Here is a 19,196-nt window from a genome sequence, read left to right as displayed (position 1 = left end):
CCAGTAGATCCTCTTGCTCTCTGCAAGAGTTAATCCATGCTTGTACATGACTGCTTGCTTGGCTCCAAATGAGGTGCCCCACTGAAGACAAAACACACACCAGTCACATTATTCGGAGGGAGGGGATTCATGGACAGAAAGCAGAGTAGCAGCCCCTCTGAAGGGAAGTAAACTGGCTACATCTCTGATATCTGAGGGACGGAATGTGCCAATCTGTGTTCTTCCAAGGACCATTGTATGGCCACACAAATCCAACACTCTCACCCTGAAAGAGGAGATGTCTGCTGGGTCCCTAGACTTAGGCCCATTAGTTCCATTCCGTCTGTTTCAGCATCACTTCAGTTATCTACAGTCCTTTTTTTCTAGGGGGACGCAAAACCCTAAGCATTTTGTGAATCTAAGTTTGGCCTCATTGAGGGGCAGTATTTCAGTATGAGTAGGAAAATGAGAGTACCCCTAAACATTTTTTAAAGAAAAAAAAAAGCACTGGTTAATTATAACCCTACAATAACATTCCAGTAGGAAACTATGAAAACTTATTTGTTTTCTTTATTTCATATTTCTTACTGTTGTTTTAACTTCAGGACAGTTGAAATTTTAAAAATATATGTATAGCCCAAAAGTTTCAATTTCTATGCAGTGTAAGAGAAAGTAGCAGTTCCTTTTCTTGTTCTCCTGCTAATCAGTTTTATTGGATGAGCCCACCTGAATTAACAGTGTTACCAGAGGGGAGGAAAATAACACCTTTCTACCTACCCCATGCAGTTTTTAAAAAACTAGCATGCCTCTCCCCACTCCATTAAATGAAGTGGTGCTTCCAGGTAAGAATTTATTGTGGGCTCAGTGTGGTTCATGCCACCCTCATCTGAACACCATCCTGGTTGTTTTCCTATTCCCATGTTAAGTGCAGGGGGATACAGGACAGCATTTTGTAGCGGACGTTGCGGAAAACTCACATGAGCAGCAGTGAATGAACTTACGTATGTGGCAGGGAAGCACCCAAATCCCAGTTCTTAAAGCCTCTCCTGCTTTTCCAGTTCAATAGCATCCTTTCGGGGGGTAATAACTGTTTGCTCACGGCACAAAGAAGCTGGGAACAACTTGGTCCTTTGCCTCAAAATCAGCATTTTTATTGAAAAAGGCTAATTGCATTGCTGTATACAATCACACCAGGTAGTGTGCTACTTCAAGGAAATTGGTACAAAATATACCTCATGTACAGTCACCAACATGGACCACACACTCACGTACACACACACACACACACACACACACACACCCTAGCAGCTGTGGACTCTGTTGTCACACTCCAATGAAAAGTAGGGAGAAGCAGCAGCTGTTAAGGGAAAAAGCTTCAGGAAGAAGTGTTTGTGCAGTGAGGAAGAACTGGGTGTGGGGAGGAAGTTTCTGGAAAAGGTACATGTATAAAAAGGATTTAGTGGAAGCCTAGCAGGGAAGCAGTGTCACAACTCCAGGCCTGGGGCCTTTTTGTGTGTGCACAAGGATTTTGTGGGCGAACATATCCAGGAAACCTGGTGCAGGTTCTAGCAAAAAGTTCTGCACTGGCTGATCCACAGAGAGAGTCCTTGACAATGGCTGGCAACAAAGGCCACAGATCCCCATCCTCCCAGCCGGCAGCAAAAGGAGATGGAGACAAAAAGGAAGCTATTCTGTTGCTTAAAGCCACCAAGAGCGAAAACGCAAGGAAGCCGCTGTTCTACAAAACGGATGGGGGAGTATCTTCCAGCGTTTGTCTTAACAAGAAGAAGTAAAACCTTATTTACAGGATCAACACCAGAAGCAGATTGGACAGAAAATGTGGGATAAAGATAAGACAACCCACTGCTGCCCTCAAGGAGACTATCCTCTCCCTTCATAGGCAGAGCAAAGCTGATTGCCTTTCAGATAATGCTGTTTTGGTGTAGGGGTGGGGGGCTGTTTTAAAAGAATCTCAAAAACCCTGGGCTTATAAAAACAGGTCTGGCAACTGGAGAATTAGCAGCCCTCTTTTCTATGAGATCCTGAGCAAGAAAGCAGATGACTTCTGAGGATTAGGTTAAGAGAAGCTCTCATAAGGCTAAGCCAAGAAGGTGCCCTTTAGCTGATGCTTGGCTCCCAACCTTCAGATGAATGGCACCACCTTAGATAGGCCAGCTCTAGAACCAGAAATTGCAAAGCTTGCACAGAGAAAGATGTTGCAGATTCTCAGTTACTTACACCTCATCCACTCCCATGTTTCTAGCTGTGCTCATTGTGGTTCTTTTTAAAACAAACAACTTTCCCGTTAGTCGCTTGTACCAAGTGTATCACCAAGGCTGCTCCAATGGAAGTCCTGAGGTGTTGAGGACTCTAACTTAATCGCTTTTATGATTATGAGTGTGTTGTGGGTCTGTTTGCTCCCTCCAGTCCTATAACCACAGTGACACAGACAGACGCAAGCTCACACAGAGCGCAAAGGAGGCAGCAGAATTTTGGAGCATGGAGAGGATCTGCATGCCCTCTTTGTAGTGTTTAGTGAAAAGCTCGTGGCAATATTTTAGTGGTAAAGATAAAATCAGAAGCCATTTTCCCTTGCCATGTGGGGGAAGGGGTAGAGGTGGGTTGAGGGACACCTGCAGATAAAATAGGCAGTGGTCAGGAACGATGTGAGTTAAGAGTCCAGCAACTTTGGGGGGGGGAGGCAAAGGTTCACCCTCCTTGTGCTAATGCACTTTTGACTCCACCCAAGAAACCTTGTCTGAAATGTCCTGTAAGTTTCAACAAAGGAGTATGTAGCATATTCCCCCATTCATACACTCAAAAGGTCTCACACAATTCAAAAACATAAAACTGACCACGCTAACGGATATTTAAACAGTGTTAGTAAAATGTACAAATCCGACCAGTCTATTTACACAAGCAATAAATATTGGGAGTGGAGTGGGGTGGGGTGGGGTGGAACATTAGTAAATTCATTTTGAGATTCTCTTTACAAAAAAAAAAAAAATCTGATCACATCAGACAATAGTCCACAGACCCTACTTCACTGTCAAAGGTTCTTAGTCCATTAAACACACACAAGAAAAAAACTGGAGTGGCACTTCCCAAGAGGGAGGGGGCAGCTTCCTTGCAACCCTTTAGAGCAAATCACTTAGCCCTCCTCCCACCTCATCCTTCTCTCCACCCAAGGTCCTTATTTACAGTGTGTTTTGTACAGAAACCAACTTCCTTCAACTCCTGCCTCTGTTGGCCAGCGGAGGCGTTTTGTCATAGAAACACGCTTGCCATTTTTGATCTTTGGTGGAGGCTCTTAATAGAAAGGGGAGGGGGAAGGAGTTTGGAAAAGTTCAAAAAAGTCTTGAGTGGGTTGACCCTATTCTGGCACAGGATCCACCTTGGCTGGTGGCCTTAAATCCACACGAGGAATCCACAGGGCCCTCCATGTGGACAGGCAGCGGTGGGGGAAAGTTTCAGACTCCTGCTGAGGACAAAAAAAGTGCATTTCTGGACCAATTCCAGGCAGTGAGTTCGCTTGACCAAGACAACCAAGAAGGAACTGTATCCAGGAGCATGGAAGATGAAGACAGTCATTGCCCCACACATGGGCTCGCCCCAATCTCCTGAACTCCCAGTCCCCAGCCTCTGCTCGGGTGCATCTTAGCAGAGAACAGAGAAAGCAAGACCCCCTTAGCAGCACCACGCTGATCGGTGTAGACACCTAAGGCAGGCTACGGCTTCAGGCAGCCACATAAGCTTGGCTTGCACCATGGAAAGGTGTTTTGTTTTTTTAAATGGAAAATAAAAATGTCCTCCTCGTTGTTGTTGTTTTTAAAAAAGACGAGATGCAGACCTGGTTTAAAGGCAAGGGCCAGCTGCTGCCAACGCAGAGAGAGAGAAAGCGCGAAGAGCAACGTGCAGGAGCAGCGTTGCTGCTAAGGGATCCCGCTTCCAATTTCCAGGGTTTCGGCTGGGGCACCTCTTGGCAAGATGGAGAAAAGGGTCAAGGCTGCCGGGCTGGGGAGATCAATCACATCATCTCTCACACACCTGCCCCCAACCCCATGGCGTTTAAGACAGACTGGTAGCCAAGAGTGGAACAGCACTGAGTTGGTGAGGGGGCAAAGCCCGTGGGTGGGGCAGGTGACCCTCTGCCCCAGGGGTTAGAAGATGCCTTTGGCAATTTTGAGGCCTTTCTGCTTCATCCGTGGCAGCGTGGAGCTCGATCCATGCTTGATCTTGACGGCCTTGGAGAAGCCTCTCTTCTTGAGCACAAAGTCGTAGTTGGCAGCAGAGTTCATGGCATAGAAGACATTGGCGTTGTCCGGGATTTTCAGTTCTAGGGGGCAAGGGGGGGGGAACAGGAGAGAAGGAGTCAGGTTCAAGGACTGGGCTTTTAAGGAGATGCTACGGAGAGGGGACACGGGTGGTGCTATGGGTTAAACCACAGAGCCAGGACTTGCTGATCAAAAGGTTGGCAGTTCGAATCCCTGAGATGGGGTGAGTTCCCGTTGCTCGGTCCCTGCTCCTGCCGACCTAGCAGTTCGAAAGCACGTCAAAGTGCAAGTAGATAAATAGGTACCACTCCAGCGGGAAGGTAAACGCCGTTTCCATGCGCTGCTCTGGTTCGCCAGAAGCGGCTTTGTCATGCTGGCCACATGACCAGGAAGCTGAACGCCGGCTCCCTCGGCCAATAAAGCGAGATGAGCACCACAACCCCAGAGTCGGCCACAACTGGACCTAATGGTCAGGGGTCCCTTTACCTTTACGGAGAGGGGAACAGCTCCAATTCCCACCAGTCCCAGCCAGCATGGCCAATGGTCAGCATGGCCAACCAGGTACCCAAATTGGAAGCTATGAGCAGGATTCTTAAATGCAGCAGCACTTCTCCTGACTTGTGATTCCCAGCAACTGGCGTTCAGAGGCCCACTGCCTCTGACAGTGGAAGGAAAACATAGCCGTAATCGTGGCTACGTAACCACGACACCTCACCTCTCTCTTCTGAGATGATCTGAATGAGCTCATAGTCCTCCGGCCGGTCCCCATCCAGATTGTGTTTGGCCATGGCTTTACGGATCACAACCGGGGTCTTGTCCTGGCTGGTTACCTGGAAAATATTAATGTAAAAAACAAAAACCCACATTTAGGCAAGCACCTACTTTCGAATGCAGAAGGCCCCAGGGTTCACTTGCCCATGGCACCTCCAGGAAGGGCTTGGAGGTAACCTTCCTTGAAACTCTAGACAGCTACTGCCTGTTAGTGTTGACAATACTGAGCTAAATGGGCCCATGGTCTGACTTGGTATAAGGCAGCTTCCTACGTTCATCAGGAGCATCTAGAGTTCAGTGGGCAGAGGATCTGCTTTGCATGCAGAAGGTCCCAGTTCAATCCCTGGCATCCCCTGGTAGGGCTGAGATAGGACTCCCTGCCTGAAATCCTGGAGAGCCTCTGCCGGTCAGTGTAGGAAGTACAAAGGCAGATGAGCCGATGGTCTGACTTGGTTTAAAGCAGCTTCCTATGGACTAGCACAGAACATTTGGTGAACGGATATCCTAGGCTATCTTTACATTTGCACCCAAAAGGCTTCCCCAAAAAAACCCTCCGGATTTCTAACTGCACCCAACTACCCACCTCACAGAAAAACAAAGACCCCCTCCTCATCAAAAGACCCTCACCAGAATGCTCTTGTACATGTTTCCATTCTCCACGGCCAAGCTGACCCGGATGATGCAACAGTCGTCAATTTGCTGGTTATAGAGGGGCAAGGAGAGAGAGGAGTAGCTGGAGATGCCTGAGACAGAGCGCTTGTGGGTGCGAGAGGCCGTCACCGGCGTGGAAGAGACAGAGGAGGAGGAGGCGCTGCTCGAACTCGAGCCGATTCCCGAGGTGTCCAGGGAGGAAAGCGAGGTGGATTCCCAGAACTGCGGAGGGAGGAGAGAAAGAGGGGAGAGAATTAAAGGGCTTTATTTAAGCCTCCTGCAGCACAGCGGGTGTTTCCTTTTCTGCCTCCCCAGGTATTCCTTATTGAGAAAAATCACCTTTCTACTACAGGCAGTGCTCAGGGGCACCCCCTCCTGGCCAGAAGCGGAGTTGAACGTCTGGGCGTCCAGGGCGGGAAGGTAACACTAATGGGGCGGGATAAATTACATTTCAGAAACACGCGGCACCTCGCAAGACACAGGCCCCTCCCACCTCGAGAGCAGGGGGAGGGGCTCATATCAGCTCCGCCCACCCGCCCCACCCACTGCCAGCAGCCTCTGAAGCCTGCTCCCTACAGGCGTTTGTCTTGGGACAGAAGGATTTCCAGGCCTGCCCGTTCCAAAACCTGCCCTCCGCCCCAAAGCGAAAGTAGGCCTCTCCCCCAACAACGGGGCGCACCTGCCACCTGCCCCCCTGGGTGCAAGTGGGGCCTAGTGGGACGCTGTCTTGTACCTTCTTCTCTTGACCCTCGGGAGAGTCGGGGATGAAGCTGATGTTGATCTCCTCCACGTCGGAGCTGCTGGAACCGGCCGACGTGACACTGACAGAGTCAGCCATGTCCCCACTGCACAGGTAGGGACCGCACTTCAGCTGGTCAAAGGACTTGGAGTGAGAGCTGCCACTGGCACAGGAAGATTCAGTGCTGGGGGCCTGCCGGCTGGGAAAAACAAGGAAAGCAAATAAGCACCTTTCAGGAAGGGGACCAGGTAACTCAAGGGTAGGCAGAAGGCCCCAGGTTCATTCCCCAGTGACATCTACGCTCCCTGCCTCAATCCCTGGAGAGCTGCTGCCCATCAGTGTAGACAGTATTGTGCAAGATAGGAACATTCTAAGCCAGGCCAGTAGTCTATTAAATTGAGGCTTCAGTTCAGAACCATGAGGACTAGGATCTTACATTGTTTTTAAAGGAAGAGCTTTAGCATGCAGAAAATTGCATGCTCAATCACCAGCATCTCCAGATAGGCTTGGCAGAGACTGCTGCCAGTCAGTGTAGATAATATTGGCTAGAGCCATAGTGATGTAGTGGTTGGAGTGTTGGACAAGGACCCGGGAGACCAAGGTTTATATTCCCCCTTCAGAAGGTCCCTGGTTCAATCCCTACTGGCCTTGGGCTTAAAATAAAACAAGGATACTCAAGTCAGTAGGATGTTAATTAAAATTGCATTAACTAGCTGTGGGTTCCCAGATGTGGTTGGACTGCAACTCCCATCATCCATGACCAAGCTGGCAGGGGATGATGGGCGTTGTACTGTAGTCCAACAACGCCTGACAACCCACTGTTACAAGTAACCCCTCTAAGCTAGCCCATCCCCAAAGTTGGAGGAAAAATTCAACTCCAGTCTAGTTGGCTTCTGGAAGGGGCCAAGGTGCATTCTTGGATTGTGCCTCATGCAGCAAGAGAGAGAGAGAGAGAGAGAGAGAGAGAGAGAGAGAGAGAGAGAGAGACTTCTGCTAGCCTCAGTATAAAGGCAGCTTCTTCCTGTCCACTGGGCACCTCCTGCCCCTGAACTTTGCCGGATGGTCATTATTGGAATGTCTATGCCTGAGTTTAGATTTTTATATTCCTCTTCATTCCTTGTCGCTTTTTCCTTATGTGTTGTGGAGAGTTATTGTGTGTGTGTGTGTGTGTGTGTGTGTGTTTTTTTTAATAAAAAAAAGATTGTAAACCTGTGGGCAGGGACTGTCTTGTTTTCATTTTATTATAAGCTACTCCGGGAGCCATTTCTGCTGAAGAGCAGGGTACGAGTGTTCTAAATACAGTCATACCTCGGGTTACAGATGCTTCGGGTTATGCGATTTCGGGTTAAGCACTGCGCCGAACCCTGAAGTACTGGAACAGGTTGCTTCCAGGTTTTGGCGCATGCGCAGAAGTGCCAAATTGTGACCCGCGCTTGCACAGATGTGCCGCTACGGGTTGCGAACGCTGTGGGTTGCGAATGTGCTTCCCGCACGAATCACGTTCGCAACCCGAGCGTCCACTGTAAATACATAAATAATAAACAATTTCTGCAGCCAGGGTGTCTCTCAAAGCTGTTCTCTAGCCCCAACTTGTTTTAAGCTGGCTCTTAAAATGAGGGCTCAGAGATGCCCCTGGAGCAACACTGCACTTTGGGATCGATCCACAAGGACTCACTCGCTCCAGCGCTTGATGATCCCAGTGTTTTTCTTCGCCTTCAGGGTGTTACTAGCTGACTCCGACAGGGGCTCAATCTCACAGGAGAGGCCATAGCTGGAGGGAATGGGGAAGAAAGGACACTGGTTGGTGTTTGCATGGACTCAGTCCCTTGCCTCAAGAGCTGTTCTCTTCACCCACCTGCAGGATGGGGGAGACTTCAGGCCCAGGGATTCCAAAGTGACCTCCCAGGCTTCTCTGTCCGGCCCTCCAGACTCTCTTCCTGGGCTCTGCCCTCCCATTCACAGGCCACACTCTTTCACCAGCCCTGCTCTTGGAAAAGGGGCAATGCCTCTTAACTGCCTACATGGAGAGGTGGGCATAGCCTACAGTGTAAATGGTGAGAGTGGTACCTGTTGCTCCACTCACTTTCACCTTTGGCCTTGCCCACCACTGACCTGCTATCCCTGGGAGGTTGATAATGATCATACACAACACTTGACTGGAAAAGGTTCCTCACCCCTACCCTAAAGGTAAAGGTAAAGGGACCCCTGACCATTAGGTCCAGTCATGACCGACTCTGGGGTTGCGGCGCTCATCTTGCTTTATTGGCCGAGGGAGCCGGTGTATAGCTTCCGGGTCATGTGGCCAGCATGACTAAGCCGCTTCTGGAGAACCAGAGCAGCGCACGGAAATGCCGTTTACCTTCCCGCCAGAGTGGTACCTATTTATCTACTTGCACTTTGACATGCTTTCGAACTGCTAGGTTGGCAGGAGCAGGGACCGAGCAACGGGAGCTCAGCCCGTCGCGGGGATTCGAACCGCCGACCTTCTAAGTCCTAGGCTCTGTGGTTTAATCCACAGTGCCATCCGTGTCCCTCACCCCTACCCTACCCGATACGTAATCCTTTTTTAAAAAAAGGACAAGTTTCTGGTCCTCAAGAGGAACAGCGATGAAGCTGTAAATGGAGCCTCCTATCGAAAACACCCCAACTAAGCAGGATGTAAGAAGAGACTGGTGCTGGATCTGGCCAAACAGTGGCCTAAATGTGAAGCCCCAGTACAGGAACTGAGCACAATGGCCACTCTCCCCACTTGTGATTTGCGGTAACTGGTATTACCTCTGACAGTGGAGGTAGGGCACAAGAGTCCTGCTGGATCAGGGTCAATGGCCTATCTAGTCCAACATCCCATTCTCACAGTGGCCAACCAGATGCCCCAATGGGAAGCCTGCAAGCAGGACGTAAGCACAAGAGCTCTCTCCCCACCTGTGATCTTTAGTGTTCAGCAAAGGTACTTGCTTGGACTGGGGAAGCACATTGGGGGCAGCCCCACGTGATTTAATATTTGAGATGAGGGGGGAAGGAGAGGGCTCACCTCTCTGCCTCACTGAGCCGCTCGATGCTATGGAACCAGACCACAAAGCGATCTTCCTGCGTGAAGTTGTAGTTGTTGCAGGCTGACTGGAGCAGTTTGATCTGGGCGATGACTTCAAACTCCTGCAGGTGGAGAGTGAGGGTGGGGGAAAGCAGGGTTAAGCTTGGCTGTCCATACGCTTCCTTGCTAGCCCAGAAATAACATTGTAAGGGGTCCTACGGCACCCTTCCCTGACCTACAGCCTTCCAGAGTTTCTGGAATACATCTCCTATCAGCCCTGGCTGATAAGTCACAAAGCGTATAAAAAGTATTAATGAAACAGGGCAGAGTGCTGTTGTTTAGGGTGCCTGCCAGCCACTTTCCCATCATACTCCATTCCATCCCCCAGCCAGCCATGCCCTCCTCCCAGTATACTCCATTCCACCCCCCCCTCCAATTTCTGGTTCCCCAGCCCCACTGAGCTATAGAGAAATTCTACGGCCATTGAGATTGCTCAGTGCTTGGAAGCCTCAGTTTGGTATGCTGGTTTTATCCTCTTCCTTGTTTACGGCTGCTGCACTTTATTGAGAATTTAAAGCCACTTATAAAACGTTTGCTATTCATCATAAAGTCGGTTAAAAACAACAACAGTTCTCACCTTCCTCCTTTTCTCAAAGTTGATCAGGCCAGCCTGAACGAAAAGAAAAGCAGGTCGTTAAAACCCAGCGACTGCACCATCCCCGTCCCCAGCTGCCCACCGGTTCAATTTCTGAGTATCCAAAATGTGGAAAAACTTTAAGAATAGGTAAGTTTGCAGCAAAAACAACAGATTCGAGGACCTAATCACAAAACTGTACTTTTCTGCAACCATCATTGGATTGTTGCTTTTTAGAAGGGAGAGTGGAGTGTGTTCTAAGCATGATGTGATTCGTAAAAAAGGATTATGAAATGAACCTGGAGATGCCAGGGATTTGAACCCAGAACCTTCTGCATGCAAAGCAGATGCGCTACCAATGAGCTACAAGCCTTTGCTGTACTATGTTTAACAGGGATGAGGAACCTATGGCCCTCCAAATGTTGCTGGAGTCCCATCAGGCCCAGGCAGCATTGTGTAATGGTCAGAGATGGTGGAGAAAAGCACAAGACTCATTTCTAAATGGCACTTGCATTTCAGATTTTCAACTGTTCTTGTTTTGGCGATGCTGTTTAGGCTTGCAGTTGAAATGGTTTCCCAATAACAAAAAAAATGCATTTAGGCACCCCTTTAAAAGCTGTAGGAAGCAACAAATGTCCACCAGGGGGCAGTGTGACTACAGGTAAAAATATCTGCTCATGTGAGACTCTTAGGGAGACCTTATAAGGTTCCATCATGGAAACATTATGCAGTGGTGTGCCATTTCTTTACAGGAAAAAAAATGAGCGCAACAGGGAATGTGTCAAAGGAAAGATTAGTTTGCTTGAAAGAGGGAGCGGGGGGGGGGGGCAGGAAGGCTTGGTGATACTTACATCCACGTAGTCCTTCATGGCTGTGTCCAGCATCACTAAGTCAGTGAGGAAGGTGCCCAGGTAAGGGATGGTGCCTTGCATCACGCCCTGTAACAGGAGCCGAGGGGTTAAGATCACTGAGAGAGCCACCGTGTCCAGAGAGGCCCAACATGGGAGTTGGTTAAAAAAATGAGAGATAAGGAAGCTTTGGCCCTCTGGACTTCAACTCCCTATGTTTCTGGGTCATTGGCCCTGCTTGTAGGGGCTGATGGGAAATGTAGTTCAGCCACATCTGGAGGGCCAAAGCTTCCCCGCCTGTAATAAACAGGATTTCCACCGCCATACATCAGGACCAAAGGTTCCACAAAATATGGAGTGCACCAAGGTCCCCCGGGCTTGATCTAGGAAGAGGTATTCCCTCCACTCTCATTATAGGGGCAGCCTTCCATCTTTTGCTAGCAGAAAGGACTGCTGCAACTTAGATCGGCAGGCCTCTAGCCCTCCAGACATTGCTGGACTACAACTCCCATCATCCCTGATTATTGGCCAGTGCTAGCAGCAAGGGCTGATGGGAGTTTGAGTCCAGGAGGGCCACAGAGGTTCCTTACCCCTGGCTTAAAAGGATCAAGCAAAAAGGTGAAATGAAAAACCTATTTCTCTAACCAAGAATCTGAAAGTCTGCTGATATCTCCAAATAGCCCAGACTGATGAATCTGGCTTGGTATTTCTTTATTGCATTTATATCCCATCTTTCCTCCAAGCAGCTCAAGGTGGCATACATAGTTCTCTTCCTGTTCTACCCACACAACAACCCTGTGAGGTGGCTTAGGCTGGCCTGAGGCTACACAGTGAGATTCCAGTGAGGATCTGAATCCTGACCTCCCAAGTCCTAGTCTGGCATTCTAACCACTACACCACACAGCCTCTCTGGTAGAAAGCGGTGTCCTATAAAACACCATATTTGACTCACCATTTCCCGCTGCTGCTGCTGCCGTTTCTGAGCCCTCTTTGGGTTAATCTCTAGGGTGGCGAACTTGGAGGTCCCCTCCTGCATTGCCAAGGAAAGAGAGACAGGGAACCATTAATATGAGAGTCTGGGTGTACAGCTTTCTTTCGAGATGACTGCAGTACAATAAACCAGAGTGGCAGGAGGACCAAAGTTCAGTCCCTGGTGGCATCTCCAGGTAGCCCTGGAAAAGACCATGCCCCCCCCCGCCTGAAACCCTGGAGAACTGCTGCCAGTCAGTGTAGACAATAGTGAGCAAGATGGACTGAGAATTTGGCTCCGTATAATGAGGATCTGATTCAGTAGAAGACAGCTTCTTATTTATTTCAACCTCTTATTCAGGACCACAAGGACTAGAATCTTAGTTCATTTTTAGGGGAAGGGCCATACCTCTGTGCTACAGCATACACTGTGAGTGCATTAGGTTCAATCCCCAATGGTATCTCCAGGTAGGGCTAGTGCGGCCCAATGCACAGCCAAGGGCCACAAGTGGACCTCAAAACCTTTTCTGGAAGCCCTTGGCAACATTTAACACCCCCCCCAAAAAAACCTCCTTGCACTGCCTTCCCAAAGCCGGGTAAGCAATGTGTTGGTTTGGAGAAGGCAGCACAAGGGCTGGGGGCATCAAATTTTGGCCTGGGTGCCCCCATGTCAAAATAGTATTGCCACCCACCCAGTATGAAAAGTTGGACAGCCCTGGCAGAAAGGTTTCTTGCATTAACCCCTGGGCAGCTGCTGACAGTCAGCGTAGGAAATACTGAGCTTGATAAATCAAGGGTCTGACTCACAACCAGTATCAGGCAGACTCCTATATTTCCTATGCAACAGTTTTTGTATGCACAATTGTATTGTTCATGCACATTTAAAGTAGATTAAAGTGTTTGCAGGCTTGAAGAATCAGGCTTTCTGCAGTTAGGGAAGTGATGGGGAAACGCTTTGAAGAATGTGGACGACTGATTAAAGGGGGTATGACTAGATGACCCTTTAAGCTCTAAAATTCTATGATTCTAAGATGCGTGGTCGCACAGTGCAAGCAGATTAATGCTCACTTTCGTGTAAGCGCACCACCATTAAATCAGAGCAGATGATCAGTAGAGGCCAGATTATGATCTACGCTCTGCAGCAACTCTGTGCAAGAAAAGCCTGGATCAACTGCAGGAATAATGGAATCATGGAAGCAGGAGAGCATTTAAAAACTGACTACAGTGGTACCTCGCAAGACGAATGCCTCGTAAGACGAAAAACTCGCAAGACGAAAGAGTTTTTCATTTTTTGAGTTGCTTCGCAAGACGAATTTTCCTATGGGCTTGCTTTGCAAGACGAAAACGTCTTGCGAGTTTGTTTCCTTTTTCTTAAAACCGTTAATACCCAGGGAATCCGTGCTTCGCAAGATGAAAAAACTCGTAGAACGAAAAAACTCGCAGAACGAATTAATTTTGTCTTGCGAGGTACCACTGTACAAGGTGGGGTGTCACCCAGTCTCCAAGTCGCAAACCCCGCCCATCGCTTAGGTGGATGAGCAGTAATTCTGGGAAAGCTTTGATTGCAGTCTGCTGATAAGAAGAGGGAATCCCTCTGGGATGACTCAATCAGTAGAGAGCCAGATGATAACTCTTAATCTCAGGATCATGGGTACCAGCTGCACATTGCGCAAAAGATTCCTGCATTGCAGGGGGTTGGACTAGATGACTCTCGTGGTCCCTCCCAACTTTACGATTCTATGATTTTCTCCTCCCTGGTACTTATCTCTCACCCTCATCATCCTCACAAGGGGACTCCTTAGCAGCTGAGCCCAGGAGGTGCCCAAGCCAAGCAGTGAAGAACTTAAAAACAGCTGTCTCTGCCCGGTTTGCTGCAACAGCATTAGAGGAGGCACGACCCATTCCCTAGCAGAAGAGGGGGATGGGAAGATCTCTCCCTCTGGATTTACAGTAGATCAGCAAAAGGTTTCTGGTTCTCAGGTCACTTCCAGACATCCTGTTTCTTAAGCCTTCATCCTGATTTGTTCGCACCAAGTTATTGTGAGTTTTAAAGATAACTGTTTTGCTGAGCATTATGCCGGGGAGTTAAAAGCCACCCATTATTTACTGAGAGTTATTCCTTGAAGCTTGCCCAAGGTCACACTCAGGTTGCTTCGTGACTGAGTGGGGAGGATTTGAACCCAGGCCCTAGTCTGAGACACTCAGATATCTTTGCTTATCTTTTTATACAACTGTCTTTTTATCTGATATCTTTGCTAATCTACTTCAAACAACCCTCATCTACCTTGTGACCAGTGGCGCGGAAGGGGGGGTACGGTGGGTGTGGGCTGCCCCGGGTGTCATCACTGGGTGTGTGTGTGACAAAATGGCAAAAATATGAGGTTTTTAAAATAAATAAATAAAAATTGGGCTCACGAAACCTTTTGGTTCAGTCGACAAACACAACTAAATGCGGCTGGCACTGGGCGCCACACTATGGGGGCCGGCACTTACCGCGGGGCCTGCAGCGTGCTCGAGCCATGCATCTCTCCTGGGAGTGGCGTGGTGGCTTGGGCGCCTGCAGGCTCTGCGCTGCCTGAAACGGTAGTGTGGGGCTCGCGTCTCCTCACCGCCTCTCCCCAGCTGCCCTACGGCTGAGGGGGAGGCAGCAGAGAGTCTTTGTGCAGTTCGCCCTGCCCTGGCTCGCCCCGCCCCCCAGGTGCAGGGTGTGTGTGCCACCCCGGACACCCGAGCGGCTAGTTACGCCATTGCTTGTGACCTATCTCCAAGCTGGCCAGAGAGAGAGGAGAAATCACACAATCACTCCACTTTTACGGAGGATAAATGGACCACAGAAGTGAGTGGTGATTTTCGGCTTACCTCTTTAGAAAAACCCTTTCAGATCCTTAGAGTCTAAGAGACAACTTTGCTGTGTCTTTGCAGAATCCAGCTGCTTTGTATTTAATCCATTAATTAGTGGAGGAAAAAACCCCTGAGGAGTGGTTGCCAGACTAAAACATCTCCAAAGGTGAGGACAGGAGTAATGGAAAGAGGGTGGGAGTCTCACTTAGCAACTTCCATGACAACAGATGTATAAAGCAAACAGCCAAATGCCAACAGCACAGAAACTGACCAATCAGTGCTGCACATAGGAGGATTTTAGGGTGAAGCTGTAGACATCATTTCTTGCCCACCCCCAGCAAAGAAAAGCATATTCCAAATCAATGCCTGTCACCCAATAAAATCTTCACCCCAAACTTCACCCCAAAACGGGTAACAGATCTCATCGATCAGTCACTTCACAACATTCCTGCCCAGGGCAAATGAAAGAAAGCTTTCAGGCATCAGTGGGACCAAACCGATCAAGCACATGTGTCTTGCAGATTTCTTTACTTTTTATTATTAGCAGGTACAGTGGTACCTTAGGGACACAGGTGGCGCTGTGGGTTAAAGCCTCAGCGCCTAGGACTTGCCGATCGAAAGGTCGGTGGTTTGAATCCCTGCTGCGGGGTGCGCTCCCGCTGCTCGGTCCCAGCGCCTGCCAACCTAGCAGTTCGAAAGCACCTCCGGGTGCAAGTAGATAAATAGGGACCGCTTACCAGCGGGAAGGTAAACGGCGTTTCCGTGTGCGGCTCTGGCTCGCCAGAGCAGCGATGTCACGCTGGCCACGTGACCCGGAAGTGTCTCCAGACAGCGCTGGCCCCTGGCCTCTTGAGTGAGATGGGCGCACAACCCCAGAGTCTGGCAAGACTGGCCCGTACGGGCAGGGGTACCTTTACCTTTTACCTTACAGTGGTACCTTGGGTTAAGACCTTAATTTGTTCTGGAGGTCTGTTCTTAACCTAAAACTGTTCTTAACCTGAGGCACCACTTTAGCTAATGGGGCCTTCCGCTGCCACCACACGATTTCTGTTCTCATCCTGAAGTTCTTAACCTGAGGTACTATTTCTGGGTTAGTGGAGTCTGTAACCTGAAGCGTCTGTAACCAGAGGTACCAATGTATTTTAAAAGCAGGCATCTTACCTTAATGAGAAGCTCCCGACTCAAGGAATGGTTGTTCTCGTCTGAGAAGATTTCTGACAGCTCATGGAAAGTGCGGAAGCTTTCTCTGTCAAGAGGGAACAAGGGTATCACTAAAACAAGGTACTTCTGCTTTCAACAAGTCTTCTAAACTGGAGATTTCTATCCCACTTGGTATCTATATTGGTTTCGAAAACATTTTTACATACGCCATTGCTTTAACTGTATTTTATACACGTAATATTTTAAATCACTTTTACATAACACAATACTGCATTGCAGCGAGACCCTTGGGATTCCACAATTTCACAAGTCCATGATGCTCTAGTCAATTACAGGAAGGGCCAGAGCTCAATTACAGAGCACCTGTTCTGCATGCAGAAAGTCCCAGGTTCAACCCCCAATGACATCTCCAGATAGGGCTGGGAAAGAACCCTAATGCAACACACCAGAGAGCTGCTGCCAGTCAGTGTAGACAACGCTGAACTAGATGGATCTATGTTCCAACTCAGGATCAGACAGCTTCCTACATTTCCCATGTAACTGTTTTTTATAGACACCACCGTATTGTGGATTTGCTTCAAGATGCTTCACAGGAAGCACTTCGATATGCATGGATTTCAGAAATCCTTACAACAGCCATCACACTGTGCAGCAAGCCGATGCTATTATCCCTTTGCTGCAGGTATGAGTTTGAAAAAAACAGTTGCCTTGCCTGCAACCGCTCAGTGAATGTGTAGCAGAGGCAAGATCTGAGATGGAAGACTTGGTGGAGCTGACACCCAAGAGGGATTTGCATTGCAAGCACTTTCTCCCCCTGCACCCAAATTCTTCCTTCATACCCTACTCACCGGGAGACCTCATCCCATGTCTTCTTCAACCTGTGAACAGCGTTGCATTGTAGGGCAGAGAGAATGGCCCGGAGGGAAGAGAAATTCTTTAGGATCCGGCATTCCTGGAGGAGCACAAGGAAAAATAGTGGGCGTTAGAAGGAGCTAGAAAGAGGAGATACACAAGGAGAGTTTTAAAAAACCACCTTATTGTGTGTTAAGGGTTAGGCAGTTGTTCCCTGGATTCCCTGCCCAGCATTTGAACTGCTATCTTAATTTCCTGGAATGGATTAAGTTCTGTGGCATATACATATATGTGTGTGTGTGTGTGTGTGTGTGTGTGTGTGTGAGAGAGAGAGAGAGAGAGAGAGAGAGAGAGAGAGAGAGAGATTTGCATTCAGGTGACCCAAATATTGCAGTCAAAAGGAAATGCAAATTAAAACTCCCCGGTTACAGGTAAGCAACAAACTAAAAACTTGTTGCCTATGTTGAGTTTTGCTCCACTTAACAGCAGCGTTAGTAGCGAAGAACGTAAAAATGTAAGAAGAGCCTTCTGGATGAGGCCACTGGTCCAGCATCCTGTTCTCACACTGGCCAACTAGGTACCCTGTTGAGAAGCCTAAAAGCAGGACTTGCTTGTGATCCCCAGCAACTGCCTCTTGGCAGTGGAAGCAGAGCATAGCCATTGTGGCTAGTAGCTGTTGGTAGCCCTTCTCCTCCACGAATCAGTCTAATCCTCTTTTAAAGCCACCCATGTTGGTGGCAGTCACTGTCTTCTGTGGTGAGGACTAGAAACTTGATTGAAAAGAACCCCCCCCAAAAAAATAAAACAACCACCCATGTTCTTGAAATGCCCCATTCCAAAACATACTTTGGATTGAGTCCCATCTCAAACCACAATACTATTTGTTTATTTTTTTGGAGGGGTCTACAGCCAAGCAACCTACCCGAGCTACTTGAATCCAGTGGTCCACCACCTTGGCTCTTTGCTGTGGTTTCAGGGCCCGGTCCCCCAGGCAAGTTGAAATGATGCAGTTGGTGACACGGTTAAACTGGGACACGGTCGCCCGGATGGTGGGGGCCAAGTGCTCCTTGCCTTTCTTGTCCCGCTGGGACCAGATGCAGCCAAGGCAGTGATAGGGAACCACCTTTTTGAAAAGCTCCTGCAACAGAGAGGCATTAAGACAAGGATCAGGAAAAGCAAGGATGGTGGCTTGAAGAAGGCAAGATGTCATTCATTTACAATGGAGGCTCGGGTTGCGAACGTGATCCGTGGAGGAGGAATGTTCGCAACCTGCAGTGCCACGTCTGCACATGTGTGGGTTGCGATTCAGCACTTCTGTGATAGCACAAAGCGTGATTTAGTGGGTCTGCGCATGCGCCGGAACCCGGCAGTAATCCGTTCTGGTACTTCCGGGTTCGGCACGGTGTGCAACCAGAAAACACACAACCTGAAGCGTCTGTAACCCGAGGTATGACTGTATTTGGAAATTTAATGCCCTTTCCAAAGGTTTTGGAGGAGGAGGAACATAAGCACATTAGAACATCCTACTGGATGCATCTTGTCCAGCATCTTTTTCACACAGCGACTAGCCAGATGTCCACAAGGGTGACCTGAGCACAACAGCATTCTCCCCTCCTGCAGTTTTCAGCGACTGGTACCCAGAGGCATGGCTATGCTGCCTAAGGCTTTATGAGCCAAAACTGAATTGAAACTGGAAGAAACTGATAGCCAGCGCAGCCAGGTCAGTACCCATGTCATAGGCTCATTGCATCTAGTCCTAGTGGGAAATCTGGCTGCTGAACTCTGCATTAGTTGCAGTTTCCAAAAAAAGTCTTCAAGGCCAGCCCCATGCAGCAATCTAACTCAGAGTAATATCTTATGTGGGGACGCGGGTGGCGCTGTGGGTTAAACCACAGAGCCTAGGACTTGCTGATCAGAAGGTTGGGGGTTTGAATCCCCGCGATGGGGTGAGGTCCCGTTGCTCGGTCCCTGCTCCTGCCAACCTAGCAGTTCGAAAGCATGTCAAAGTGCAAGTAGATAAATAGGTACCACTCTGGCGGGAAAGTAAATGGCGTTTCCATGTGCTGCTCTGGTTCGCCAGAAGCGGCTTAGTCATGCTGGCCACATGACCCGGAAGCTGTACGCCAGCTCACTTGGCCAATAAAGCAAGATGAGCGCTGCAACCCCAGAGTCGGTCACGACTGGACCTAATGGTCAGGGGGTCCCTTTACCTAATATCTTATGTAAGAGAGAGGGTGGGGGGATTGTCACAGAAAGCATGACCGGGTTGAATCAGACACTCACGGCATCCATTAGTGTGAATTGTTCGGCCACCATCTCCGGCGAGAAAGAGAGGAAATCTAGCTTGCCTTCTCCTAGCCCATTCTCCTCTTCTAGCCGCAAGGTGCAGCTGGCATGGTCCACAGCTGGGAGAGACAAGGGGACAGAGTCAAGGCATGGAGCAACT

The 19,196-nt window shown here is 49.0% G+C and overlaps 1 protein-coding gene across 5 annotated transcripts in view; it reads right to left on the bottom strand.

Moving 5' to 3' along the window:
* Nucleotides 1-1,105: 1,105 nt before the first annotated feature.
* The window catches only part of RALGDS (ral guanine nucleotide dissociation stimulator), a 93,213-nt gene continuing 75,122 nt past the window's right edge, over nucleotides 1,106-19,196 (bottom strand). For 4 of the 5 annotated variants that reach the window (XM_081897160.1, XM_081897157.1, XM_081897159.1 and 1 more), the window contains exons 6-19: nucleotides 19,034-19,155; nucleotides 17,673-17,888; nucleotides 16,747-16,850; nucleotides 15,899-15,983; nucleotides 11,880-11,957; nucleotides 10,931-11,017; nucleotides 10,083-10,115; nucleotides 9,446-9,567; nucleotides 8,090-8,185; nucleotides 6,409-6,613; nucleotides 6,015-6,101; nucleotides 5,652-5,897; nucleotides 4,969-5,083; nucleotides 1,106-4,315 (exon numbers count right to left, since the gene is read on the bottom strand). In XM_081897160.1, the coding sequence (XP_081753286.1) occupies nucleotides 4,140-4,315; nucleotides 4,969-5,083; nucleotides 5,652-5,897; nucleotides 6,015-6,101; nucleotides 6,409-6,613; nucleotides 8,090-8,185; nucleotides 9,446-9,567; nucleotides 10,083-10,115; nucleotides 10,931-11,017; nucleotides 11,880-11,957; nucleotides 15,899-15,983; nucleotides 16,747-16,850; nucleotides 17,673-17,888; nucleotides 19,034-19,155 (1,772 nt within the window). In that variant the 3' untranslated portion in view covers nucleotides 1,106-4,139. The remainder of the gene's footprint in view (nucleotides 4,316-4,968; nucleotides 5,084-5,651; nucleotides 5,898-6,014; nucleotides 6,102-6,408; nucleotides 6,614-8,089; nucleotides 8,186-9,445; nucleotides 9,568-10,082; nucleotides 10,116-10,930; nucleotides 11,018-11,879; nucleotides 11,958-15,898; nucleotides 15,984-16,746; nucleotides 16,851-17,672; nucleotides 17,889-19,033; nucleotides 19,156-19,196) is intronic. The other variant, XM_081897158.1, reaches the window with a different exon arrangement.

Source organism: Podarcis melisellensis (genome assembly GCF_964234715.1).
Source record: "Podarcis melisellensis genome assembly, chromosome: Z".
NCBI classification, from domain to species: domain Eukaryota; kingdom Metazoa; phylum Chordata; class Lepidosauria; order Squamata; family Lacertidae; genus Podarcis; species Podarcis melisellensis.
Note: the sequence above shows the minus strand (reverse complement) of the source record. Positions and strands in the feature narration are given on the sequence as shown.